The sequence below is a fragment of the Cephus cinctus genome, unplaced genomic scaffold, assembly GCF_000341935.2.
Source record: "Cephus cinctus unplaced genomic scaffold, Ccin1 Ccin1_scaffold0412, whole genome shotgun sequence".
Taxonomy (NCBI): Eukaryota; Metazoa; Arthropoda; class Insecta; order Hymenoptera; family Cephidae; genus Cephus; species Cephus cinctus.
Genome location: NW_014333095.1, coordinates 107,653 through 128,451, shown reverse-complemented (window position 1 = coordinate 128,451; position 20,799 = coordinate 107,653). Strand labels below are relative to the sequence as shown.

The 20,799-nt window shown below is 38.2% G+C and overlaps 2 protein-coding genes across 16 annotated transcripts; one reads left to right on the top strand and one right to left on the bottom strand.

Annotated features, from left to right (window-relative positions):
* The first annotated feature begins 584 nt into the window (after positions 1–584).
* On the top strand, positions 585–20,790 carry LOC107267564 (centrosomal protein of 135 kDa). 9 transcript variants are annotated; one of them, XM_025084888.1, is made up of 21 exons: positions 585–1,112; positions 1,425–1,725; positions 1,829–2,061; positions 2,325–2,505; positions 2,580–2,746; positions 2,827–3,022; positions 3,126–3,344; positions 3,489–3,652; positions 3,727–3,828; positions 4,019–4,273; positions 4,348–4,443; positions 4,707–4,936; positions 5,039–5,249; positions 5,340–5,455; positions 14,559–14,838; positions 14,933–15,130; positions 15,280–15,456; positions 15,523–15,725; positions 15,816–15,947; positions 16,069–16,197; positions 16,281–16,752. In XM_025084888.1, exons 1-21 carry the CDS (start codon positions 924–926, stop codon positions 16,543–16,545), a joined length of 4,044 nt encoding a protein of 1,347 aa, XP_024940656.1. In that variant the 5' UTR covers positions 585–923; the 3' UTR covers positions 16,546–16,752. The 9 variants fall into 9 exon arrangements, with proteins under 9 accessions (XP_024940656.1, XP_024940657.1, XP_024940651.1 ...); XM_025084889.1 differs by lacking the exons at positions 16,069–16,197; positions 16,281–16,752 and adding an exon at positions 16,785–17,211 and having other exon boundaries at positions 593–1,112; XM_025084883.1 differs by lacking the exons at positions 16,069–16,197; positions 16,281–16,752 and adding an exon at positions 16,879–20,790 and having other exon boundaries at positions 606–1,112; positions 1,829–1,998.
* On the bottom strand, positions 4,424–12,588 carry LOC107267565. Of its 7 annotated transcripts, none has more exons than XR_003059608.1 (6): positions 11,540–12,588; positions 7,328–7,502; positions 7,007–7,197; positions 6,540–6,883; positions 5,535–6,461; positions 4,424–4,551 (listed from the first exon to the last, which is right to left on the bottom strand). XR_003059608.1 is itself a non-coding variant. In XM_015739462.2 (6 exons), exons 2-6 carry the CDS (start codon positions 10,976–10,978, stop codon positions 5,755–5,757), a joined length of 1,434 nt encoding a protein of 477 aa, XP_015594948.1. In that variant the 5' UTR covers positions 10,979–11,465; positions 11,540–12,588; the 3' UTR covers positions 5,457–5,754. The 7 variants fall into 7 exon arrangements, 6 of the variants coding, with proteins under 6 accessions (XP_015594948.1, XP_015594947.1, XP_024940668.1 ...); XM_015739462.2 differs by lacking the exon at positions 4,424–4,551 and adding an exon at positions 10,962–11,465 and having other exon boundaries at positions 5,457–6,461; XM_015739461.2 differs by lacking the exon at positions 4,424–4,551 and having other exon boundaries at positions 5,457–6,461; positions 11,540–11,728; positions 11,800–12,588.
* Positions 20,791–20,799: the final 9 nt, after the last annotated feature.

Genomic DNA, 20,799 nt, shown 5'->3' with positions numbered 1-20,799 from the left:
AAAAAATGTAAGACGACAATCGTCTGCAAATAACATTTTATCCTAGTTATCTTTTATAGATTTTTATGCTTAGGTTCTTAAAATTCTTCATAAGTGTTCATTGTATCCTCATCATCATTATGTATATCTTTGGGCAGTGGCGCCCTAATGAAAGTGGAATGTCTACAGCGTTAGTACAAGAAATGTTATTGCTTTTGTTATTGTGTTATAATACGTAACAATATGTGAAGATTTCTATGAATGCCCTGATGTGTCAAGTTGCTCACACCACGAATAAGAGACGGCTAATGATTGTACAATGAAACTCTTATATCATGTATCATAAGAAAGATCTAATAAAATGAAAGAGAATATAATGAGTCCTTTCTATTTCATTTTTATTGTCATCCTATCTTTAACTCAATAAATTTAATAATACAGAGTCATAATAATAAATTCAATTCACTAGTCCCATTTTCAATATGAAGTCTCAATGAGAGAATAGTCATACAATATATTATGTTCCATTGAGTCAAGCGCGTTAAATTTGAATTCTATTAGTTGCAAGTTGGGTCCGTTCAACAATCCCATGACCGTTATAAGGCCCCTACTGTTTCCCACCCTGTAATCTAGTGTGTGATCTGTTTAGAAAAATTAAATTATAACGAAACTTTATCAATGTGCAATTGTGCATTTTATATATATCAAGAGATAAACCTGACGTATTAGACAGTGCAATCAATAATGTTGCTTAAGAGTCTTAATGCTAAGTTTTTGGACGATTACGCGGTCGAGGTTAAGAGGAAGCATAGTGTAAACAAACTTGTAAATGGAGCAATTTAAACACAAAATTGTGCAACAAATAGTTTTAAATTCATTTTATGAAATTGTGGTTTATATGAAAATTACTGTGTTAAAAGTTTGATTATAATTCTCATGTAAAAATGAATGCTGAAGAGGATTATAATGTAGCTGCAAGATACCGTACAGTTCGAAAGCATCTGGATAATTTAGGATATAAGCAAGCACTTTCCTTGGACGCTCTTCCTTTAATAGAAAGACTACTGGCAGATCTTATACAAACTACAGAAAGTCTCAAACATTTTAAATCCATTGCACAGGATAATATAGAGGTATAAGACCTTCAACTTTTTTAACTGTATATCTTAGCATATATTTTAGAATTCTATAGCTATTGTAAAATGCATTTTGAGTCCCATCAGAGTTATTTAAAAACTTTCTATAATGTTTAAAGTTCATTTGTTATTTGACATTTGTATCTGTCAAACAGGTGGTAAGTGATCTAGGTTATTCGTGTTATTTAACATTGACTTCGGAGCATATACATTTGTTAAAGCTATATCTTAATCTACAAAAAGATGTAATTAATAGTAATTCATGTATTCTTTGCTATTAATTTATATGATACTATTTCTTTCTCCCAGGCATGCAGTCAGTTGCAATTGGCTGTTGAGCCATATAAGTGTGACAATGCACGTCTAGTGCAGGAATGTAATCATCTTCATTCAGAGCTTATAGAAACTAAAGAGGCACATCAAAAACAACTCCGCGATCTTAAGAAGCAAGTGCGCAAATTAGAGAGTAAATGCTGTGACCTGAAATTGGCATCGTCGCGCAATCTCCAGAAAATCAAAGAATTAGAGTCTGAATCCTCAAAGAAATCGAAGAAGATATTGGAGCTACAAGGAAAGTGTTGCAAGCCCGTGATAAATAACGTTGGACTAGGTAAAGATATTTCATATTTATCTGAAGAAGTAGTAAGTTTGATAGTATCTGCAATCCTCACCATATTTAGAATACGAGTATATGCCAATTTATGATTTTATAGCAACTAAAAAACGTGCAAGCTATCCACTCAGAAGACCTACTCTAGAAAGTGATGCTTTGCCAAGATCAAAAAGTAGTACTACGACATTGCCTAGTTTACGAAAAGTGGAGCCACACATTGTTGATTTACTGAGCACTGCAGAGCACAAGATGAACTGTTTGAACCGTGAGGTAACCAAATTAAAGGGAGAATTAGCATTGCAATCAGACAATGTACACACAATGAAAACACAGGTATCGTTAAAGCCTAATATATTTTTTGAGTATCTTTTGGATTCTTCCTTGCAACTTATCGTGTGTCCAACCAGAATGTGTACTTTGTTGCATGTATTATTGATCCCCAGGGTATGAGAATTCATTTCTATTACTGTAAGTGTGAGCTTTTATTGTTATATGATGTTTCTATAATGTATCATGCACGGTAACGGGTTGTTTATTCAATGAAATATGAAATGTGGGTAAAGCAGATTAACATCTTTAAACCGGTATATTTCCAGTTAGCTTCCAAGGAGAAGGAGATTCAACGATTAAAGAAAATGTTAGAGGGCGGTCGACCGTTTGCCGCGGTTTCTAAGGATTGTTGTTGTCGGCGAGTTGATAAGAATCATCGAGACCCTGACAATAATGAAGTTAAAATACTGCAACAAGCAAAGTTGGACTTGGAGTTACAATTGAAAGGTGATTCGATGGATTTGAGGATCCCTTAACTAGTTAACGTAAAACGTGAATAACTTTCTTTTAATTTAATACAGATGCTATTAATAAACAACACGATGCAATGTCTCAAGCTGTAAAATTAGCTGAGCGCAATGAAGAGTTAGAAAAAGAATTATCAGATATAGATCGTATTGCCTTGGCAGTGGAGGCTGATTGCAATACGGCTGTTAAGGAGAACAACAGAAGAGTTTGTAAATTACAGGTGAAAATTTTCATTAGTCTATTCATTCTCACAATATCTGTCAATTTTCGTTCTTTTTATTTACTTTTTAATATATTTAGGAAAAGCTGGAAGACGTCATGACGCAAGTTCACGTGTTGGAGAGTGAATTGACCGTAGAACGGCGAGAAGTACAGGAACTGAGAGCGGATTTAGAAGCAAGTAAACTCGAAAAACGTAACATACAACGCGTCTTAGAATCAACATTGGACGAGAAGAAGCAAATGACTGATAGAATCAATCAGTTAACTGTAATCGGTAGGGAATAAATCATTTTTTTTAGAATATTCAAAGTCTTTCAGGTGTTCTAGCTGTATGATTCAAGACGCCCTTGATCAAACGGTTATAAATAATATTACAGAAAAGAGTTTAAACGACGAAATAGAAAGATTAATTAAAGAGAACGAGTACCGAAAAGAAGAGATTACACAATTGAAATGTAACAATAATTTATTAGAGGAGAAGATCCGTTTGAAAACATCCTTACAGAGTGACAATGGGGACGCCTTGAAAAAAATGAGAGAAAAGGGTGATAAGAATGATAAGAATAAAGGAAAGAAAATAACGAAAAAAAGGACTGGTACATTCGTGACCTGCTTACTGTTTGCCATATAATTTTAGTTTATCATCCCAAGTTAATGTTTATACTAGTAATATTAATCTCTGTAAATAATCGACTCTATCAGACATTGTGAATCCTTAATTGAATTTATTTTTTATATAGCATCAAAAGGACATCGATCACCGTCGCCATCTACCCGAGCAAAGAATATAGAAAGAAAGGAATCGCTGTGCAAAGAGTCTGAAGTCACAAAAGACACAAATGTCGTAGCATCGAATGGAGAGGCTCAAAAGATAATAAATGAAAAAGACATGTCGATAATGTCTGTAAGTTTAAGTTGATAGTATCCTTAGGAAAGCGGAATATACTTTTTTCTTGTTATTAACTTCTCGCTTTGCAGTTACGACAAACCATCGAGAGATTAGAGACTGAACGCGATTATTACAGAAACGAATACAACAAATTCAGGGAACAATTTAACAAAGGATCCGACAGAGATAATGTAAGGCATTCGTTATGACTATTTAGTTTTTATAAAATATTTGAAAGGAAGAATCCAAAATCTGTCTACAAGACACGCTGTTATTACTCAATTAATATGTACCTCATTCATACATTATTTATAATACTTAGTAACCTTATATAAAATTTTATTTAGTCTGCACCCTGTTTCTCTGTCTTCATTAAAACAGGCTGACCTATGGACACAGGCGTCCGAGTTGAGACGTCAGCTAAACGAGAAGGAACGTGCCATACAGGAATTACAACGAGAGAAGAAGGAATTATGCCGTGAAAAATTCAACTTAGAAGCTAGACTGCAGACTAACAAAACTCATCAAAGAAGATCATGCATCCCATGCAATCCTTGTAGCCCCTGCAGGCCTGTTGGTAGCTGCACCTGCGCTTCCTCGAGATCACCACCCGAGAGTGACACAAATGTATCCAAGGTTAAGATTGTTACGATTAATTAACAATGCCTGTAGCTTTGTATCAATTAAATGTTTAACATTCTAATGAACAGGCTACTCTGGAACGTTTAGAACGCGAGAGAGACACAGCCAGAGCTGACGTGGAACGTTTGGCAGAAGAACGCGATGCACTTCGCGAAAGACTTAAGGTATTAAGTAGTATTTGTTAATCAATAAGTACTTTAATATTACTTACCCAATTCCTTGTTGGTCTGTAACGAACAGGCACGTAGTACCTGATCTAGTCCTATTGTGATCTGGAAACACGTATATGATATTAGACTTATATTAACTTAATTTCTAATCAACCTGCAACTATTATCTAATCACTGTTTTCCCCGCGTGAGCTTGATTGCACTGTGATTTATGAATGAGACAAAAGAAAAAGGGCGTTTGGATATCGTTTGATCAGATGGCAGCCGAGGCTCATACTTCCGAACAGAGACGACTCAGGGAATCATTAACCGATGCAGAAACAAGATTAAAGCATTTAGAAAGAGAGCGACAGGATCTTCTGATAGCGCAAGGTACGCGAAGGGCAACCATAAACGGTCTTGAAGATCAGTTAGAAGACATGCGAGAAGAATTGAAGAAAACGAAGCAAGAACTTGCGACACAACACACCCAATATTTTCAACTTCGGTAGGCCTCAATTATTAAATAATTACCTTTAGTTCCAACTGAATTTCGAGCTCGATCAATGAACAATAATGTGTAATTATTTATCTGACATCTCTCACCCAGAGCACTGCAAGATCAAACGGATCAGGCTCTTGGCGATGTCCAAGGTCAACTGGCTCAATCAGAGACCGAATTGAACAAGGCGATGGATCGTAATAGGAGTCTCGAGCAGCAACAGATGCAGCTTGACAATCAAGTGAAAGAGTTGAAACAGGAGATCAGTAAACTTTGTGCTGGTATGGCGCAATTGGATCAAGAGAAAGATCAGCTACTGGTAATTAAAACAAGCTATTGTATTACTAATTCTTATTACTATGCTAAAATAAAAGTTGCGATGGATAATCAATTGTCATATAATCGACAGATGGAACTTGATGAGAAGACTGAGCGTATTGCTGCTCTTGAAAGAGAATTACGTGTCAAGGAGCAAGAGGCGATAGGAGTGGAGCAACAGGTTCGCGAGATCGAGCATAAAAATCAGTGAGTAATCATTCTTTGATATTATATTTACAGAAATCTCGGTCGCATAATTATTTTTTATCTATAAGTCATGACTTACCACTATGGCGAATGATGATGCACGATGGTTTTTACTTATTTACAAATATACGTGTAAGATATCAAATAAATAGGAAGTCTTAATGGACGTGCGTACTGCGCGACGGTTCGTTTGCAACTGACAATGAGCAGCGGACGGTATGTCGGCGCGACGTTTGTTATGTATTTACAGTAGAGTCCTAAGTATACAGTACCACGTGTAACTGTTTGACAGTGAATAGTCAAAAATCCGCTGACTTGAGTTTTTCATTTAAAAATCTAGCTAAGCTCACTGCAGGCGGTTGACAACCACCTGGGACAATTAAACTGTTACTTTCTAATTCGGATTCGTTGGAATTCTCAGATATCCTCTTGTAACCAGGTCTACACTCGCATCTGGCTCTGGGTTGTGACTCATCTTCATCTTGCCACAAACTTCCTTTGGCTACTCTTTGCGCAACCAGCCACTCACCTTCTGCACATGGACCTTGCGTGTAAAGCTTGTAGCAAGTCTTATTCATCACCGCCATTCCGGCGGTGCTCTCGCAACTCTTTTCCTCCTCGTCCTCGGAGCACGTTCCTGAGTTCATCAATGTACTTGTACAGCCACAGACTCCATTGTAACTGATTCCGTCCAATGATGGCCTCACGTTGTAGTCGTAGAGAACTATTTGACCATTGGGACAGGGTCCCCTGGATCCGACTTTGTAACACGTCTTCTCCTGGGGAAAGTATAATCTTCCTCGCTTACAAGGAACAGGAACGCACGTTGTTGAGTTTATTAACATGCTTCCATTGTCGCAAGGACCTCTCGTGTGGACCCTGTAGCATATGCCGTTCCGGTACAACACGTGTCCAGGTTTACAAACGCATTTCGCATGGATGAAGTCCTCACGATCCTGACTAGATACAACGAACTGATGTCCTGCTGGACAGGGTCCGATGCCACCTAGGTATTCATGGAAGAACTACTATACTTAATCTGTTTTCTTGCTAAGACATTAATTTCTCTCACGTCTGGGCTTACCTAACGGATAACACATATTGCTGGGTTCATGGTAATGCGGTAAACTGCTGTGACAGCCGCAGATTCCTCCTGGTAGAAACAATTCACCAGGTTCCGTGCAGGGTCCTTTGGTATAGTGTTCGTAGCAGCCACCGCCAACTCCTGGCCAATGATATCTGCTTAATTCGCCTCGAGTAGAACACGAACAGATAGCGAAATCGTCGTCACCCATAACTAGGAGTTCGCCTCTAGGACACGGTCCTCTTGTCAGCTTTGGATAGCACTTGCCGTCCTGGGGCCAGAAGACCTCACCGCGTTCCGAGCAAGGTTCAGGCTCCCGACACACGCCCCAACGTCGCTTCGAGCTACATCATTATAATGATATACGTCCTACACTATTGAATTCTCATTGAGCAAGATGAAACCAATACCGGATATTAACTGATCACTTGAGTGGAATTGAGCTGAATCCATCCTGGGTTACCTACCTTGCCGAACCTGGGGCTTCTGGCACCGGTGCAAAGTACTGACCCTTCTCGCAAGACGCTCTTGTAAATATCGAATGACACAAAGCATCCCTGGGTGACTGTGCTGTGCCTGGTGGGCATCTACACTCCGCTACTGTACCACCTCCTGCTGCAGGACCCAATTCCATCGTCTCTGGACAGGGCGGACCTATCTGTACCAATACGAAATTCTTAATAGAATAATCCTGTTCGTCAAGGTTTTTATAAAAAAATTTTTAACTTATCCATTGAAAAGTTGACTCTGTCAATCAGAAGCATGCTCAAAGGTTCATCAAAGTTTACCTGGAATATTTTGTAACACTTTCCATCATCAGGCCAGTATAACAACTGCCAGCCTCTTGGTTGTGCAGCACACGGATTGCTGGATGGATTTGCCCAAGGTGGTGGTACTATCGCGGCACTTGCACCAGCTACCAATAGAATCCACACTGTACTGCTCAGGATGGTCTGCATCGCTCTGTAAGGAATGACAGGTCATGGATAAATAATTACAATCACCATACAGTTACAATTCAAACAGGTATATCACAGTTACACTAATTACATTTACATATGTCGAAGCTTTACCTTTCATTTTCTATACTCAATGTCAACTAATACAATTGAACGCCCTGGTGCATCCAGAAACACACGTTCTGCAATCCCGAGCAGGAATGCACCGAGTCTCTAACCAGAATGCTGACATAGAAAGACAGAAATGGTCTCTTCAATAGTATGTGGTGCTGCACACTAAGTTTTACTCAACTGGAGGGACTCGTGGCGCAAAAGCAAAAGCATACACGACACAAATAAAATGCCCATACTTTCACTGTTTCACTATGGCAATGGCATTGTCCCTGGTTGGGATAGAATGACGACATGCATACGGAATATCAAGACTGACCTGTGTCCAGGGAATTTTTTACCGTCATCAAATGAGGATTCACGCTTTTTACATTTTTAACGAGAACCATTTGGCAATAGGAAAACTGGATGCTCATGAAAATCTGTACTATCACTGATATCTACAACCTTCTCAGTGGTTCCTGTCTAAAAATGTAGAATTCTACAGGATTACATAGCAGGGTATTTATGGTGACTAACAGTGTGAATCCAGTTGTCACTCTAATATTTTCTATGTAATTATTCTTCATTTTACTTGTGGTCGCAGAAAGAACCAGGAACTGATGTGCCCATCGAAAGTCACCATGTGCATCTGGCGTGTCCTGTCATCAGGCTCTAATTGCTTCAGGAAATTTAATGCACGATATTGTCAAGTCAACGCAATTCAAAATTGCAAGTTTTTAAAATCTTCTATAAGGTTCTAGTTTAGATCTCGGTGTCTATTTCACAATTGGCCTAGCGTCTGTCTGAATGATGAGTACTGCAATACTTTTTTGCCTTATGAAAATTCAAGGATTCAACAGTTATTAGCCAGGTCCTTGCCGCAAGGCTTGAAGGTCAAAGCTGGTGAAAGTAAATCGTGTTCTTCCAAAAAAAAAAGAAAGAGAAAATCCAGTCCTCTTTCGTTGCATCTCGTAACCTAGTACGAAAAAATGAGTCTGGAGAAACGAAGGTCTCTATTTTTCATATAAATCTCATGGACGAGCTTACTTTTTTTTTGTTCTTTCACTACCAATTTTGTTCCAGTCGAAGATGCCACTGGGAGATAGCTTTTAAAAAAATGGCAGAGTAACAAGATCAGTTATAGAGATTGTGGATATAGTATGTCGTATGGAGGCAGACCACCCATCCACCCACTAGAATTCCGCACTAGAAATTCAACAGCCTTCATATATATTCTATATGTATATATATTTTATATAGACAATATCTAATATAGCCAAGAGAAAGAAACGTTCATAGGATACTAATTCATTTATGGACAATTTTTTCTTTCACACGTTGCTTCTCTTCACGCAACGTTGAGTATCCACTCTATTCTATTCTTTCCCTTAATTTTTTTTTGTATCATCCAGTCCATAGTCGTTCATCAATCTGACGTTGATCTCGATTCTTAGAAATTAACTTCTATTCAATAAAGTTCCTCCTCGAGCAATAACGAGCTCCATTTCTTTCCTCTGTACTTTGAAAAAGTGAGAGTCGTCAATTGGAAATGATGTTAAACAAGATGCGTGTAAATATTGATGGTATTAGATAGTCGTAACCAAGTAGCAGCTCGGAGTTAAAAATTCTCTTGCACAATTAGCTAATTGCTGTGTTACAGTGCGAGACCGAATACTTGTTACGTCACGAACTTTCATCCTCATACGATATGTATCAATTCGCAAAAATTAGACGATAACGTGAATAATTAGGTTAGGTTTAAAAAAAATAAAATTAATGTACAAAGGTCAAGACGTAACGACGAGAAAAGATAGAATCATCAAAAATATTGTTGCTGGGTCCTCGAAAACAAAAAATTATAATTTATCTGCCGAAAACAAATGATAACAAGTACGGTGGCCATGACGACAATTCCGTTGGCAATAATCATGGCTTTGCTCGACCAAATCGAAATTCTTCGTATTTCTGTAAATTGATACACTACAATTTCAAAGGATGTTTTGTCAATTTATAAAATTTTTGTAATTAAGAAAGTTATTCATTATCATGGACACCTGTTATCCTCTTTGTCCCTATTGCTGTTTACCGAGTGGCGATGATATTCGATTTAGGTATGTCTTTTTTTTTGTTTCTTCTATAACTACAATTGCATGAGCGGCGACACTCTGTGAATTATTTTTTTTGTCATCGAAGAATCAGTGAAACAATTTAATTGTTCCTTGTCAGTAACGTGCCATTGTCGATGATAACGAAATGACAAATTTTTAATTATAAATTTTAAAATATGTTTTGACGCATTCAGCAACTTGTTCCTCATAAATCAATCTGATCGAATTTATTTTTAATTTATTCATAGCACGTGTCAACAATATTAAAATTACCCTTTTTTTTATAATGGAAAAAAATCCTAATACTTGCTTATCAAGCTGATCGGTTAGTACGTATAAAAAGTGTCTCTTGGTCAAACTAGCAATTAAAGTCAACCGGATGTGAATCATATTTCAAAAATTCTATAAAATATTTTCTAAAACAAGATAAGACCAGGAATTTTGTTTAAACGATAAACGAAAGGAAACTATATATATATATATATATATATTCGTCGAAGAAAGTTGTCCACAATTTTAATTCACTTTTATCGTGACTTTGTTTAAACGATAAACGAAAGGAAACTAAGTCAACCGGATGTGAATCATATTTCAAAAATTCTATAAAATATTTTCTAAAACAAGATAAGACCAGGAATTTTGTTTAAACGATAAACGAAAGGAAACTATATATATATATATATATATTCGTCGAAGAAAGTTGTCCACAATTTTAATTCACTTTTATCGTGACGACGAGTTATTCACTATTGCAAAATGCTCGATCTAAAGTTTCACGTGAAACCGACGAAACAGTAAAATCCGATTGTGACGTATTAATAATCGTAGTCGACGTAGAAAGTTAAGCATAAAATCGTAGACGTCTAAAAGGCCTCTTGCAAATGTCAAGTCTCATCGTTCACCAGAAGTAAACATAATAACGAGAAAGACAGATGCTGCAACATGCAGCCGTAGGAAAACGAAAGTAAACGAAAATTTTCCAATAACAATCGATCATGATTCTTTTATCCATAAAATTTAATAACCATCCAACATATTTCTCATCCGTAACATAATATCGTCGAATGATATTCCTTCTGCGAGGAATGAATAATCATATTTTCATTATATCAATTAACGCGGGAATTAAAGAAAATGTTGAAACTTAACAAAATGATCAACAAAGTACTATCATAATCTTTTTCCAAAATTCCTCGATCACACCCGGCTCAATATTTTATTCTAATGTAATAATTTTAAATTATATTATAAATGGATCTTACACTCGTTCGTTCCTCATAGCTTTATCCAACTCTCGAAGATAACACGGCGAATAGTCACATCACGATTTCACAATTTGTTTTTTCTTTCCCGGCGATATATGAAATGATAAAGAGAAATATCTCTAGAGTAATTCAAATGACAAAGAGAAAGAGCAACCACGTTAAGAGCTTAGGTCTTATAGTGCCGAGTCTCGCGCAAAGACTGACTTCAGGCTGGATACGTTTCACGCCTGTATACAGCTGTTACCTAACTTCTTCGTGCTTCAAACTGAATCAGATAGACGGGCATTCGACAATTGCTCACGCTTCTTATAACAGAGCATGGGAAAGAATTATTCCTTCTTTCCTTCACTGGCCGATACTGCAGTATGACTTCTCTGCTCTATGGAATCATAGTTGGGTTTTTCACGTAACCTTAACAACTAGGATGTGCAGGAATACCGTTACCAGAACGGGCCTTGGCTCCTTTTCCCTATCCACATGTGTAGTAATATGCAATCGAATCTAAGATAAAAATAATTCCAATAATGTTTGACGAGGTTATGAAAATCCTGATTTAATAAAATAAAACAGTCTACCTTATCCTGTGTGCATGCTTATAGAAAGCCATAAGTCTTTGCGTAGGCAGACTCCCGGCCACTTTGGTGGGCGTCCAACAATGTTCCATTGTCAATTCATACGACGGAACAAAGTTCCGTAACAGTGTCAGAACGTGAAATATATATCACAGATAACACAACTGTACTTGAAGCGATAATACCAGTATCCTAAAACACACGACAATAAGTTTCAGTGAATTAATACGTTGGCATTCGACTCGGCTATAATTTGAGGTTACAATTTTATAGATTCCGCCTAGTGAAATTTCCATCGACTTGACATTGCATAATCTTAAACCTGCCTGAGGGCGCATCCTGGTTACGACCAACGCGTTCGACATTCCTTTTAAAGATGACGTAAAGCATTTTGTAGTTCCTCCTTTATTCTCTTAAGATGCCAGTTTCTTTTCTCTGTCTCGCAATAAATCCAACGAACTGTTTCTGAATCCTCGTTAAGATATGAATATCAAATCTATCAGAGAGCCGCATTGCAATTGCAAAGAGACAGAAAGGACAGGCACTTCATTGTCATTATTAAATTACTTAACTCCAGTGACAAATCTGCCATCGTCCTTGAACGTAAAAAACACTTGGACAACTCTTCGGGTTCCGGTTCAGATTGGAGGTACAAGTCTAGAACCAATATAGAAAAAGTACCAGTGGCAATTACACGATTAATCTCAAGAGAACTATTGTATAGAGATTTACTTTGAATTTTTTTCTTCCTCCGCGCCAAAGTCTCGATCCTAGTATCGTTTCGTATATCGTTACGATTCTCGAGCTACGAATCGAATCTTCCTAGCTTCATACATGTAACCTATGAGACAGCTTCGTATAACGGTATGGCGATGAACGGTAGCAGCGAAGTAAATGCACACATGTTGGCATCGGGTAGACTGTTAAAACCGTAGAAGTCTCGTCGTGAAGCAATCGAGAGGAAGAATAACAAAGAGATGCAGGTATCGCAGGGCGATGCACTCTGACTCATTCATGGACGCGTTCCAACTGCCACGAGGAAGAGGTTAAGATTCAACTAAGTATTTGAAATTTAGATGTAACGACCAACCTGTTCAAGTAAAATATTTCATCAGACATATCAGCTAGTTGATTTTGAATACCGCATAGACTCTTGTTAGTTTGACAGGTCAGCTTCAACATGAAGATGAAAATAACGCAATGAAATTCCTAGGAAAACCGATGAAACGTAACTATTCCTATAAAGTGACATTTCCAACAAGAAAGGATTACGCAGTGACCCTGAAGAGCGACCGTGAAAGTAAAAAAGACATCACGCACTTGTGAACGTGATATGTTTTTAAAAATGTTCTATCCTCTCGTCTGTCTGTTTTTTCCTAGTATCCGCCAGACTCTTCAGAACGCATGGATTCAAGATGTTCGAGAGGTTCGCGATACAAAAAGAAATTTTAATCAACTTCGACTGATTGACTTTCAACGAGAGCAGAGAAATCATTGATACGTACTATTAAGAGTATAATATCGGGTAATTCAGGAAATAGGACAATGCTCACTATATAATGATACAAAGCTAATAAAACCATTGAGGAAGTGAATAAAAGTCCAACTTCCGCGAGAACGTCCCGGCGCATGCAGAATCTACACAGTCAACATTGCATATGACAACAACGTACAGGAAGGAAGTTTTTCCTCAATTCTCTTTTTTTAATGCCTCTGCCATTATGCACAGTCCAACTGTTTCTAATTACAGGATCAACAGGGCTGCAAAATTCAAAGTGGCTCAACGAGAGTTGCGTCTTCATTCTTGAATCAAGATTCTTCTGTTGGATTCGTCCTTCAAAAATTCTTCTCGAAGTCTTCCCGGTCATCCATAATTATCGATGATATATTAAGATGCGTCCAAAGATACTGGATCCGTGCCTGGAACCCGTTTTGTTAACGCCACCATGTAACACGAAACTTTGCTTCGTACATTTTCACTTTCCTATCCAAGAGCCACAGCAAGCTTCTTTGCCATCGGAGGCTGTGGCTAACAAGGAGCGAGTGAAAGTCGATATGAGTCTTACCGTTGGAAGCCGGCTTTGCTATCTGACTCCTTCTCTTGATCGCTTGTGATAATCGATTTGCGTGTTGCGTAAGAACCCTGAGGACGTAACCGGACGGTATAATAATACTGTAAAATGAAGTCGCGAATAGCCGTAGCGAATATCTGGTTAATACAGTTGGATCATCATTGAAAAAAATGGTAAAAACACTCTTTTGGTTCAAGAATGTCGGAAACAATTCTTTTTCGCTTCTGGAAACTCTTACAAAGAAGATGCTCTGTTTGATGCTAACTGGCAGCGTGGATTTTCACAATTTATTCTTGATACTCGTAATTAAAATCGCCTCAAATAATCGCGTTACGTTTCTAATTCGACCTCGTTCATATAAACGTATCTGTCGCCCTTGTCCTCGTTGATGACGTCGACTTTCGTCATTAGGGATGCACGTGCTTCGCATTCGTTTACGTAGTAATTCATTTACAAATAAGGATAAACTTATGTAACACGTGAATCAATGAAAATTACAGTATTCGTTATGCACTTGGTTGATATAGTTATTTTTTACGGTTCACGTGGTTCATTCTGCCATCAGCCCATCATGGACTGTTTTATTGGCAAAATGATAATCATTGAATCTAGAGCTCACGAAAGTGGATGTTTTGTACATTATACTTTGTCATGACGAGACATGACGAAATGGTTGAGGCTACCAGAATTTTTATGACGGAATTATAACTCATGAAGCGTCCCCAATTCAAGTTGAATTTCGTGGAAGAAAAATGTGATAACTTGTGCTGATATGTTGGATATGTGGCAATATAATGATTCACAGAATATGTATACAGCAGTGGGATAGATGCAAAAGATACTTTCACTTGGAGTGTCATCAATTTCATGATATTGACAGCCTTTGGTTGTATCATTACCAATAGTCAATTCACGATACTTTGTGGAACTGATGCTTGTAATTCTTATAGATTATGCCTGGAGCAGAGCGCAGAACAGGAAAGGCAATTGCGAGGAATGCATCTGGAGATGGAGAATCTTCAAAGACAATTGGCAAACGCGTCGGCAGATCGTGAAAACGCTATTCAAGAGAATAGACGGCTTCAGGATGACCTGGCATCCGTAACCTGTGAGGTGCGGAATCTTCAGAGGGAACTTGAAGCCTCGCGAGGCGAATCCTACGACCTCAAGAGACAGCTGCAGACCTACGTGAGTGAAGTTCGACGCGCCGAGGATCTTCTCAATAGAAAGGTACAGTCAGATTTAAAATAGCGATGACACCAAGTGATACGAAGAGGACACTGAGATAATTGTAAAGTCGTCTGTACTCGTGATTGATTTTTAGGAAAACGAGAGAACGGAGATGCTGAATCATTTCAGAAGTCTCAGTCTGGAAGCTACTGTTTTGGAAAACAACAATCACAGCTTGGAGTCCGAAGCGGCAGAAGCCCGCGGTGCACTTCAGTCGGCACGCGACCGACTGCTTGATTTGGAACGACAACTAGCTGATAGGGACTGTTTGATTAGAGGCTATGAGACTCAGGTATCTGTTGTTAATTAATTACAAATATTCGCTCGAGCATCTACTTAGAAATTCGAATTGGAGAACAAACCAACAAGGAATTGAAGTTAGGATTATTTAAGTCTACTTGGGAAAATTCTAATTCGCCTCTTTGATTATTGTACTCGTAGATCACTGAATTGACGCAGAACGTCGCCAGCATGGAAACTCAGTTACGGCAACAAGGGGAGCAAAGGAAAAGAGCAGAGGCTGATTTGAATGCAGTTCGAGATTTGTGCGTTCAGTTGGATCAACAAAAAGAGACTCTGCTGAAGCAGATCGGTGACAAGGACGCCATTAAAGCACAGGTATCGTTAAGAAATGATTAATTAATCAATAAAATACGACTGTCACATTGTTTCTCTATTGATTAGTGCGAGGCACAGCTAACGAGATTGAAAGCCGAGCAGAATATGGTTCAGGACCAAATGGATCGTGATCATGCAGCTGTGGATAGATTGGAGGTACTTTTATCTCAAGCTCGACAAGAATCCATGAATACGCAAACGGCCAATCAAGAATTGCAGAACGAAATGACAAGATTAAAGCAAAAGATCACAGAACTTCAAACGAAACTGTAAGACTTGTTTTCTGCATGCTCTGTGAAAGCGATTCTAAAGGAATTTCTACTATTCAACTCTGCACTTTTTTCACTTAATCCTTAAAGGAGCGACGAATCCAGCGAATTGAGACGCTACCAAAACCAGGCAGCTGAGTACAGCAAGCAGATCAGTGAGCTTCGTAGACAAATGACCAATGAGAGATTCGACCGTGCCAGAAAGGAGGAAGAAAGTCGACGGTAAAAGCACCATAATCCATTATCCATATAACAACAATAAGACCCATTTTAAAGTCACTTCTAGAGTTGTATATAGATTTCTAGAACAGTTTACAAGGATCTTTATTATTGTATCACGTAGAAATATTCAAGCATGCACCAAGAGTAATTGTCCCCAGCATGCAAATCCTACTCGCCATGGTGAGGTTTCCCTAGCAGCGCCACGTGCGGATGCTAGAGTAATTAACGAGTGGAAAGAACGAGGTCAAAGGTAGTTTTGGGAGTGGGAGCGACTTAATTAGTTCTCAAAGATCAAATTTGTTATTCTGTTACACAATTAAAAAACTCTGCCAGGCAACCAGACTGGCTGAAGAAACCATACAGCGCGCTTCCAAAGTGCATCACTTCCTCAAACTCGGCCAGAACTCACTCGCCATGCGATAAGGACACTGCACAGTCCTTTAACACCCAGTGCAATACACCTTCCACGAGAACTACTGTCTGTAGCAGGCTGCCAAATAGATTGTCTACGACTTATGTCCATCAGTGTTCCCATGGACCACCATCGTCCCTGCATGAAAATTCCTGTTGCTCAAACAAATCCTCCAGTTCCCACTAGACAGCCGCACACTGTTATTACGTTTACATGAAAAATTCTTTTGATACTCTATATTCATTCTAATCTATCTTACTCTAGAGTAGCGTGCGTTTTCTTTTTTACCGTCCTTTTGTGTACTAGGGTATTAGTGCTTTTTTTGAAAAATATACTTGAGTCCCACTGTTAAACTGCCTACTGTCATTTTCTTTTCTTTATTGGACACGAGGATTCTAATAAATTTTGTATCTTTTCTTTTACAGGTCACTTAACTCAACGCCGGATAGCTTTAACGTAGACTTCAATGTAGTTATATAGAGTGGAAATTTAATAATGAATTGTCATTCACTGATATAGAATATCCAGCAAGACTGATGACTTCTGTCCTAAAAGATGCGCCAAGAGTGAAATATGCAGAACAAATAGATTTCCCATGAGACCTGCTTGGACTTCCGTGGCGCCGGTGCGCAAGTGCAGACGAAATGCCAATGAAACATGCAGTAATGCATATTTTCAGTTCAAGGACGACGAGACACCGTGTATTAAAATAATTCTGTATCCGGATACGATACCACATTCAAATAATAGAGAATATAAGAGTGCATTGACTTCTAACCAAACTGAACGCTATCAAAACTCTCAAAGAGTACCTTCTGATCATGTTGCTTTGGATCAAATATCAATGAAGGAACAATCACATGGAAAAGCTACGAGATTACCGATCGCTGACATTTCTCATGTAGAACATGCTAATCATTCATCGCAACAAACTTCTGGGGACGTAAGAGGGCCTCTGCTCGAGAGGAATGCTAGAAGCACGTACTACCCTAGGAACGTGCAATCTGTCTCTAGTCAACCTAACTCTAACCTGAAGACAGTACACAGTACAAGCATCTCTATGCAGTATCCAGAAATTGATGAAACGTGCGTACCAACAGAAAAAAGAATAACGATCAAGACTAGCGATGATCCGATTTCATTATCTAAACCTTGTCTGACTCTGAAGGACGTTACATATTCTGAAGAAAGAATTGACAGAGGGTTAGTGAACCCTTTAAGCGATAGTCTGACAAGAGAACGTACTAAGACGAATAAAAAGAAACAAAAACTCTCAGAGAGGATAAAACATACCATTCGTAGTTTGAAGAGAGACAGCGACAAGACTATAAGTATCCTGAAGCCGTGTAAAGCGTCAAAAGTCTGCTCCGCGACGAGTCTGCACACCAGTAGGTCGGTTTCACAGAAAAACATTGATACCAATTTAACACAGAATGAAACTCACGGAACAGGAGTTGCGTGCCAGGGCGAAACGGACACTGAAACGTCGACTTCCGTTGGGTACAAAGACCCAACGCATTTAGAAACTACCGCTAATCCAAACAGCCAATCGGAGAGGGAGATGATAGAAAAAACAATTTGCAAAAAGACCTTCACATTGGACAAGAATTTGTCAAAGTTTTCCTTTCGTACAGCTCCTCACGTACCACCTTGTGGGACTGAAAATACTTTGACACAAGAAGAATTACTTAGAGCACCTTCAGCGCTACGAACGAATGACAGATCCAACTCTCATGAGAAAGATTCATGGTGTCAGAGTATTTCTCAAGAGAGAAAAGGGAATACGAATGACAGGAATAACTTAGATGATAGTCACGATCAGAGAGACTGCTGTGGAAATATACAGGATGATACGTCCGGTTATAATACATCAGAAACCCAGAAAACAGAGAAATCACTAAAATTTGATGATACCAAGATGCATTTATCTGCGGATACCAATGGAGTACAATCAATTACTAATTCCTATATAACAGCTAATAAGACAGTGTCAGTGACTTCGAAGATCATAGAAACGGATGCCAATCTCACAAATGATACTATAGCGTTGTTCAAGAGTGCACTGAACCACATTGAAAAATTAAGATCAAGGACAGACACTCGAGAGACAAATACTGAAGTCAGTAGAAACTCTAACAAGACTGAAAGTCCTTTTTTATCAGGGAGAGTTGCTAGTATTACTGCATTAGATTTAACTAAACCAGACTTCGTTAGAATACTAACGGAAATTAAAGAGCATACACGTAGCTTAGAGAGACAATTAGCTGAAATGAATAATATCATGAAGAGTAAGTCATCAATGATTAACGTTAATGATACACTGTCAACAAAGAATACTACTAAGCAGCCTGATAATTTTCTACCATCTAAAATTACTTTGATCAAACCTCCCCAGGATACTGATACTCATAATTCTACTACTGAAGATTATACTTCAGTTTCAGTATACCCTAGGACTTCCTCGTCGAGTGATTTACCTTCAATCTCATTTGATCCATCTTCTTCTGCTACTAAATCAGCAACTGTATCTACTTGGAACCCAAGAGCTACTTCTACTTTCCAGCAGGTAGAAGAAGAATCGAATTCTCAACCGAATGATACAACTGTAGAATCCTGTTGCGGCCAACCGGAAGTATCAAAAAGAACAGAGTATCGAAAGACTAGTGTAACATCTATTTCAAGTGACAGTAATGCAGATCGAATGATTGAATCGTCAATGGACAGAAACAACAGGGAAAATAATATAACTAATCGTAAGACCAATTCAACATCGTCATCAAGATCAAAACAGAAAAGGCCGCTACTCGTTGTTATGAAGTCAAAAAATTATTTACGATCGCAAATATCTGGAGAAATGATTGAACACAAAGAATACAGAGAGTATGGTATTAATACTGTTGACTCTCCTATTAGAATAATTAAGAGTGATGTACCACAGACAGTTGAAAGGGAAGAGATTGGGAATAAACCATTAGTAGCTTCTAGAGGCGCTGTGAGAAAAAAATTAGAAGCGAAGCCTCTTCAAAGAAAAATTTTGAAAAAGGATGAAAATTCTAAAAGCCCTAAGAAAACTGAAGACTACAATTTACCAGTAACTGCTTGCACCCAGTCTTCTAATTCTCATATAATAGCAGCAACATCGTGTTGCTCTACTGATATAAAACAAGAAATAATTCCAAGTAGTAACAATGAAGTTCAGCAATGCAATACGAATCCTGTTAACTGTCGAGTGTCTCCAAGAAGTCCTGAAAGACAGAGCAAGATACCAAAAGCTTTAGAAAAACTTGTACAAAATGTCCCACAGAAAGAGACAATTGGAGAAGCCAAGAAATCCGAGTCTACCTTGATATCCTGTATACCTCCGGAACTTCCTCCTGGTATTAATTCCCCAGCAAATACAGAGAATAAAGTTCCTGAAAAAATTACCAAAGTGGAAAGACTATGGAGTGACGGTGCACCATTTAAATTAAAAAGAGCAAAAGTTGGATCAAAATCAATTAAAAAGACTACGGTTGGATTTCCAGTTTACAAACAGCCAATTCAATCTTTGCACAGGAATGAAAAGCCAGAGGAATGCACTGCAGACAATTATACACAAACTTTGAGCAGTGCAGTGTATACAGAATCGATGAACAATAATAAGAAACAAGAATACCGTGACACCAGGCCATTTACATTGAGAAAACTACAAGCAAGCAAAAGGTCCAAAACCAATGATCTTTCTGAGAAAGATCAAAATGAACGTAGCAGGTATCGGGTAAAAGTAATTCCTCAGACACAAGAGAGAAGTAAAGAATCATCCAACAAGAATGAAAACAATGGCGCAGGGTTAAGTCAAGATTTATCCAAAAGATCATCACGACGTTTGCCTATGAATGACTTGGTGAAGCTACTCACAAAGGATCAAGCAAGCATAAAGCATATGTCCTATACAGCTACCACAAACCATCAAATAAGTAAACTGCCACCAGGTAGATTAGACTCTGAGAGAGAGTTAACGTCAATGGATTATGGAACAGACAAGTCAAAGTCCGTTACACCTTGCAAGAACTTGCAGGAAGATATAGAAAAGCTGAAGTCTGAGCGACGCTTGTTAAATTTATATAATTCTAACCAAGCAGACAAATGCAAATCGAGATCAGATTATTCAAGAGCACAGACAGATCCATCCAAAAGTTTACAATGTGGTACAAGATCATTCGAGTTCCTTGATACGTGTGAAGATTCATATTCTGACAGCAGTTCGGAAATACATGTGGATCTGCCTTTCCAGAATTGTCCAGCCAACGAAAACATAAGGGGCAAACAATAATCCTTAAATACAGTAGAATTAATCTTATTCGTAAGCCGTAAAACGTAATACCTTCGAACAATAATTTTGTACACCAATCCTTGTATTTCGATAACGCAATAAATACTTTTTGTACTGTATACCGGGGC

Bases quoted from the DNA above. Each gene is read 5' to 3' on its own strand.
- LOC107267565 (XM_015739461.2), bottom strand. From the start codon at position 11,628: ATGGAACATTGTTGGACGCCCACCAAAGTGGCCGGGAGTCTGCCTACG. The intron at 7,503-11,539 runs GTAGACTGTTTT...CATTCCTTACAG, and splicing joins AAGCATGCACACAGGATAAG to AGCGATGCAGACCATCCTGA. The intron at 6,462-6,539 runs GTAAGCCCAGAC...ATGAATACCTAG, and splicing joins CAATATGTGTTATCCGTTAG to GTGGCATCGGACCCTGTCCA.
- LOC107267564 (XM_025084881.1), top strand. From the start codon at position 924: ATGAATGCTGAAGAGGATTATAATGTAGCTGCAAGATACCGTACAGTT. The intron at 2,747-2,826 runs GTGAAAATTTTC...TAATATATTTAG, and splicing joins GAAGAGTTTGTAAATTACAG to GAAAAGCTGGAAGACGTCAT. The intron at 14,839-14,932 runs GTACAGTCAGAT...ATTGATTTTTAG, and splicing joins AGGATCTTCTCAATAGAAAG to GAAAACGAGAGAACGGAGAT.